This window comes from Garra rufa, chromosome 21, assembly GCF_049309525.1.
Source record: "Garra rufa chromosome 21, GarRuf1.0, whole genome shotgun sequence".
NCBI lineage: Eukaryota > Metazoa > Chordata > Actinopteri > Cypriniformes > Cyprinidae > Garra > Garra rufa.
This window is the reverse complement of record NC_133381.1, coordinates 1,506,016-1,513,422: the sequence shown is the minus strand read 5'-3', so window position 1 is coordinate 1,513,422 and position 7,407 is coordinate 1,506,016. Positions and strand designations below refer to the sequence as shown.

General features: G+C 37.0%; 1 protein-coding gene across 1 annotated transcript; it reads left to right on the top strand.

Moving 5' to 3' along the window:
- Window positions 1–8: 8 nt before the first annotated feature.
- Window positions 9–6,391, top strand: dorip1 (dopamine receptor interacting protein 1). Its single transcript, XM_073827447.1, has 5 exons — window positions 9–105; window positions 2,138–2,662; window positions 4,791–4,880; window positions 4,999–5,133; window positions 5,582–6,391. Exons 1-5 carry the CDS (start codon window positions 38–40, stop codon window positions 5,763–5,765), a joined length of 1,002 nt encoding a protein of 333 aa, XP_073683548.1. The 5' UTR covers window positions 9–37; the 3' UTR covers window positions 5,766–6,391.
- Window positions 6,392–7,407: the final 1,016 nt, after the last annotated feature.

Below are 7,407 nucleotides of genomic sequence, written 5' to 3'. Positions count from 1 at the left end.
ATGTTGATTCCGTAGAGATGAAGACGTGCGGAACATTATGGAGAGAGATTTCTGTTCTTTAACAGAAACTGCGGAGCTGCAGAGCTTCATCTCACACTCGGACAGGTGAACGAACACACACACACATCACTGTAGTACTCTGCTTCATTACTTTAATGCAGAACTGCTATATCAACAACACGACTCAATCACAAGTGCAGAAAGGATAATTATGTCAATTAATCAACTGCAGTTTTTCAGCATTAAAGATAAATGAGTTTTGTTTTATCAGCCAGGTTCCTGATATCAAGATAACATTTTAAACTTTAAAACTTTCAAATATTGGCTCATTATTGTAGCTGTTGGGTTTTGAATGTATTGAACTGTAATGTTTATGTTATTATTTTTCATTTATGTAAGGTAAGACACTATAGGTATATGTCGGGTAAAGATTTGAACTAATATACATCACCATACGAGTTATTTAATCACAGTACTGAAAGATGTTTTGTATCACATATTGTCGGACATGTTCTGATTAAATAGACAAATAATGCATTCATGGAAATAAATATTCACTCATTTGACCAGAAATGTGACTCTGGACTACAAAACCAGCCATGGGGTGAATATTTTGAAATTGAGATTTATACATGATCTGATGAATAAGTTTGTTAGGACAATATTTGCTCGAGATTCAACTTTTTGAAAATCTGCAATCTGAGGGTGCCAAAAAAATCAAAATATTGAGAAAATCGCCTTTAAAGTTGTCCAAATAAAGTTCTTAGCAAGGCATATTACTAATCAAAAATTAAGTTTTGACATATTTACAGTAGGAAAGTTGCAAAATATCTTCATGGAACATGATCTTAATATCCTAATGATTATTGGTTTATGAAAAAAAACAATAATTTTGACCCATGCGTTTTTGGCTATTGCTACAAATGTACCTGTGCTACTTAAGACCGGTTTGTGCTCCAGAGTCACAAAGCTGAACATTAGATAAAGTCAGGTCCAAAGTTCCTGTTTGATTTTATTGATATAGTAAAGGTATTTTAATCACTCATTATATCAATAAGCTTGATTTTGCAATGGGATGAAAAAATGTAAATAAATATTAAAACTGTAAAAATGTAGTTGCTTTTTTCTTTTAATTCTGCAATATATACATAGAATAATTAGGTATAAACGCAGAATTGTGAGATGTAAGTGCAGAACTGCAAGAAAAAAGCAATTAACTTTAAAAAATATATATATTCCATGGTGGAAACAAAAAAAACATTGAGATGTAAGATAAAAACTTGTATTTCCCTTTCTGTTTTTGTGTATATCATGGCAGAAACAGGTATTCATATAAAATACGGTCAACACACAGATAACAAGCACATTTTCCCCATGTTTTTAAGAGTAAAATGTTGTATAAATCAGTGTGAATCAAATATGAATAACCTTCAGAATATAGAGAGGAATAAATCTGTAAAGTTTGGTGTTTGTAAAAGAAAAATTGATTGGAATTAAAATCTACAGATGCAAATACAGTAGTCAACATTTGAAGTGGATCAATAAAAGTTCATCAACGGGTATAGTTTCGGTTTTAGGACAACTTTGATAAAAGGTTTTGATCCACTTGACATGTTGACTGCTATAGGTAATGTGTAATAACAATAAACAGTTAAATGTTTGTATGTTTTCTATTCACTAGTCTGAAAGAACACACATGATATGACAGCAAAACAGACTAAAAGCTCAAAACTGATCCAAAATGTACCCTGGGGCCCAAAACCAGTCTTAAGTAGCACAGGTTTATTTGAAGCAATAGCCAACAATACATTGTATGGGTCAAAATTATCCATTTTTCTATTATGCCAAAAATCATTAGGATATTAAAATCATGTTCTATTAAGATATTTTGTAAATTCTCTACCATAAATATATCAAAACTTAATTTTGGATTAGTAATATGCATTGCTAAGAACATCATTTGAACAACTTTAAAGGTGATTTTCTCAATATTTAGATTTTTTTGCAGATTTTCTATCCTATCCTAACAAACAATACGTCAAGGGAAAGCTTATTTATTATGACACATATGACTGTTTTGTGGTCCAGGGTCAGAGCACCTCTGGTATGTTTTCTAAAGGTTGTCTTGTTCTGTCAGGACCAAGACGCTGTTTGAGGAGATCCGCGCCTCCATCATCAACAACGCGGAGGGCGAGCGCTCGTTCTGGCGGCCGGTTCTGCCGTGGGGCGGCGTGTTCACCATCCGAGCGGGACGCAAAGCCATCGCCTGCACGCCTCTGTACGTCAAGATCAATCTGAAGAACACCTGCACCATCGACGGCTTCCTCATGCTCCTCTACGTCATCCTGAGAGACAACCACAGCTTCCCCCGAGAGGTGGGCCTGTTCCTGGGCAAGCGCTTCGTCGAGCACTTCCTGTACCTGATGGACTCCTGCGAGTACACCACCGTCAAGATGCTGTGGATCTGGGACCGCATGTCCAAGCGCCAGTACCGCTCTGAGATCCACCAGACGGCCCTGGAGATCGACCTGTTCGGCAACGAGCACGAGAACTTCACCAAGAACCTGGAGAACCTCATGTCCAGCCTGCAGGAGAGCTGGTGCTCCAACTGGAGCTGTCCCAACCGCTTCCAGGAGCACCTGCGTAAGACCATCAGCGTCAAGTGCGTCTGGTTTTATCAAACGGAAACCTTTAGACTAAATCTGAAGCGTCATATGAGATCTTTATAACAGTAGAGCAGATACTGACATAAAATGATGGAAATATCAATGGTCACTCAATATCATCGTAAACCATCTTAGGACCATCGTAAACCAACTTAGGACCATCATAAACCATCTTAGGACCAGCATAAACCAATTAAGGATTGGCATAAACCAATTTATAACTGGCATAAACCAATTTAGGACTGGTATAAACCAATTTAGGATTGGCATAAACCAATTTATAACTGGCATAAACCATTTTAGGACTGGTATAAACCAATTTAGGATTGGCATAAACCAATTTATAACTGGCATAAACCATTTTAGGACTGGTATAAACCAATTTAGGATTGGCATAAACCAATTTATAACTGGCATAAACCATTTTAGGACTGGTATAAACCAATTTAGGATTGGCATAAACCAATTTATAACTGGCATAAACCATTTTAGGACTGGTATAAACCAATTTAGGATTGGCATAAACCAATTTATAACTGGCATAAACCATTTTAGGACTGGTATAAACCAATTTAGGATTGGCATAAACCAATTTATAACTGGCATAAACCATTTTAGGACTGGTATAAACCAATTTAGGATTGGCATAAACCAATTTATAACTGGCATAAACCAATTTAGGACCAGCATAAACCAATTTATAACTGGCATAAACCAATTTAGGATTGGCATAAACCAATTTATAACTGGCATAAACCAATTTAGGATTGGCATAAACCAATTTATAACTGGCATAAACCAATTTAGGACCAGCATAAACCATTTTAGCAACATCATAAACCATCTTAGGACCAGCATAAACCAATTTATAACTGGCATAAACCAATTTAGGACCAGCATAAACCAATTTATAACTGGCATAAACCAATTTAGGATTGGCATAAACCAATTTAGGACCAGCATAAACCAATTTATAACTGGCATAAACCAATTTAGGATTGGCATAAACCAATTTATAACTGGCATAAACCAATTTAGGATTGGCATAAACCAATTTATAACTGGCATAAACCAATTTAGGACCAGCATAAACCATTTTAGCAACATCATAAACCATCTTAGGACCAGCATAAACCAATTTATAACTGGCATAAACCAATTTAGGACCAGCATAAACCAATTTATAACTGGCATAAACCAATTTAGGACCAGCATAAACCAATTTATAACTGGCATAAACCAATTTAGGATTGGCATAAACCAATTTAGGACCAGCATAAACCATTTTAGCAACATCATAAACCATCTTAGGACCAGCATAAACCAATTAAGGATTGGCATAAACCAATTTATAACTGGCATAAACCAATTTAGGACCAGCATAAACCAATTTATAACTGGCATAAACCAATTTAGGATTGGCATAAACCAATTTATAACTGGCATAAACCAATTTAGGACCAGCATAAACCATTTTAGCAACATCATAAACCATCTTAGGACCAGCATAAACCAATTAAGGATTGGCATAAACCAATTTATAACTGGCATAAACCAATTTAGGACCAGCATAAACCAATTTATAACTGGCATAAACCAATTTAGGACCAGCATAAACCATTTTAGGACTGGTATAAAACAATTAAGGATTGGCATAAAACATTTTAGGACCATCATATATCATCTTAGAACCATCATAAACCAGCTTAGAAGAACCAGCATAAATCATTTTAGGACTGGCATAAACCAATTTAGGACCAGCATAAATCATCTTAAAACCATCACAAACCAGCTTAGAACCAGCATAAACCATTTTAGGACTGGCATAAACCAATTTAGGACCAGCATAAATCGTCTTAAGGCCATCATAAACCAGCTTAGAACCAGCATAAACCAGTTTAGGTCCAGTATTATCTTAGGTCCAGTATAAACCATCATAGGACCTGCATAAACCATTTTAGGAGCATCATAAACCATCTTATAATTCTAACTATCAATCAGACGACCAGAAGACGTGGAGTAGATTGAGTGCTTGATAAATGTCCATAATGGCGTTGGAGTTGAGCGTCTGACAGATGTTTGTGAGATGATTGACGGCTGTATCTCTGTGTGTTTCTCTGTCAGTCCTCCTCATGAGCTTCCAGACAAAGATCCCATTCAGTCGGCGCTGGACGAGTTCTTCTGTGCGCGGCTGGAGCTCTGTGAAGAGCTGGAGTGAGTTGTTTCTCAGTGTTTGATGGTCGTGTGTGGATCTGATCTTCTCGCTCACGTCTGTGTGTGTCTGTGTGTGTTTGTGTGTGTCTGTGTGTGTCTGTGTGTGTTTGTGTTCCAGCTGTGACGGTCTGAGAGAGTTCAGTCAGAGGTTCTTCTGTCACGGCCCGCCGCCCTTCGTCATCCTCAACATGCAGATGTGGCAGTCGGAGGATATGTCGTATGTGCCGTATCATCTGGAGCTCTCTGAACAACGGTATTCTTCTTACTCTTGACTTAACTTTTGAGGTTAAAAAGTATATAGATTGTAATTTATTTCAGAAAATAATGAATCATTTCACTAAATAAGACCCTTCTTCCTTGGCTGGGATCATAAAATCTTTTGAAGCTGCATTTTTAACCTTCAGTCTGTTGAGCACCATTGAAGTCCACTTTATGGAGAAAAATCCTGGAATGTTTTCCTCAAAGAACTTCATTTCTTTATGACTGAAGAAAATGTTTATTTTGGAAGTGGAGTGATCCTTTAATAAAACTGTGCATGATTTAACTAAAACTTGCAAACTCGTTGGTTTCTGTTCCTGCAAGTCAGCTTCAATGCAGTGGTCTGTGTTTTGTAAGCGTGTGCTCATGTGTGTGTTTTGTAAGCGTGTGCTCATGTGTGTGTTTTGTAAGCGTGTGCTCATGTGTGTGTTTGTGTTGCTCAGGTACTCACTGGAGGGAGCGACGCTGTTCAACAGAGACGAGCATCATTATTCGGCTGCGTTCCAGATCGACGGCTACTGGATGCATTACGACGGCCTGCGCAGCGACAACCTGGTGCTGCTGAACAAACCTCCGGAGTTCCTGCTGCTGTCCTCACTAGTCTACATCAGGACCACAGAGCGATGAACACCTGTGCAAACACTCAGACCATATTCCCTTTACAATCAACTCTTGATGACAGTATACTTTCGTGTGTTGCAGTGATGTTTTATATTGACTTTTGCAATTTTGTACGTGATTCTCTGGTCTGTTTTCTGCTACTTGGAATCCAAGAGTCTGTGATGATGGACTATAATAGTTCTGGGTGCTTGTGTGAAGAAACTTCCAGAAACTTATTTCTTAACTTTCATTTAACAGAAACATTCATGCAGTTCAGAAACATCTGTGTCATCCACACTGATACAGACCAGACAGAAAATATCATATATTTACTTACAGTATCATCAGAAATGGGTCCTGAACTCACTGATGGTGATTAACGAAGATTTAGATTCATGTATACATTTAGCCTCCAACAGAAAATCACTTGTTTCTTAATCATCTTTATTATTGTTTGTTTATAGCTCTTCATCTACTTTATGACTTGCACTCATCATGACTAGTTAGAGGACTAGGATTAGATGAGGATTTGTTTACGGAAGCATCACAACCATCAATGAAATGTTACACATGTGGTATGAATTGATGTGTATTAATACTTTTATAATCCATATCCACTATTAGTCAGATATTCTATCTGCTGTCACTGCAAATAAAACTTTCTATGTTTGTAACCTTGTGTCTGTGTTCATGAGCTCAATCAAATCAGCATTTATTATCCAACGGATCCGCTGGAGTGAATGGGTGCCGTCAGAATGAGAGTCTAAACAGCTGATAAAAACATCACAATAATCCGCAAAACCACTCCAGTCCATCAGTTAACATCTGGAGAAGACAAAAGCTGAAACTAATCCAACATTAAGACATTTTGAACTCAAATACATCTAGTCTCCAGTGGAAAAAGTCTCTCACATCTAAATAAAGCCACATATGTGACCCTGGAGCACAAAACCAGTCTTAAGTAGGACGGGTATATTTGTAGCAATAGCCAACAATACATTGGATCAAAATTACAGATTTTTCTTTTATGCCAAAAATCATTCGGATATTAAGTAAAGATGATGTTCCATGAAGATATTTTGTAAATTTCCTATTGTAAGTATATCAAAACTTAATTTTTGATTAGTAATAATAAGCATCGCTAAGAATTTCATTTGAACAACTTTAGCATTTTTTCCTAGTATTTAGATTTTTTTGCATAAATCTCAATTTAAATTTGGTTTTGTGGTCCAGGGCCACATATTAGTTAAGAGCTGTTTTGTCTTGTTATGGTACTTGATCTGTGCAGATTTCTCTCCTGATTCAGACCAGACCACTTTTTCACTGGAGGAAGTGTTATTATGGACTCAATGTAATTTGGTTAAAAATGTCTTAATGACGGATTTGTTTGAGCTTTTGTCTTCTCCAGATGTGAACTGATGGACTGGAGTGGTTTTGTGGATGATTGTGATGTTTTTATCAGCTGTTTGGACTCTCATTCTGACGGCACCCATTCACTGCATGTGATCCACTGGTGAGACGGTGACGGAATAAGACATTTATACGAATCTGATGAACAAACAAACTCATCCTAATCTTGAATAGTCATTTGAGCAGAACTATTGGCTTAAATCTGAAGCAGAAAGACGCTGAACTCCTGCAGAATGGTTTCCAGGCCTTTATTTCTCGA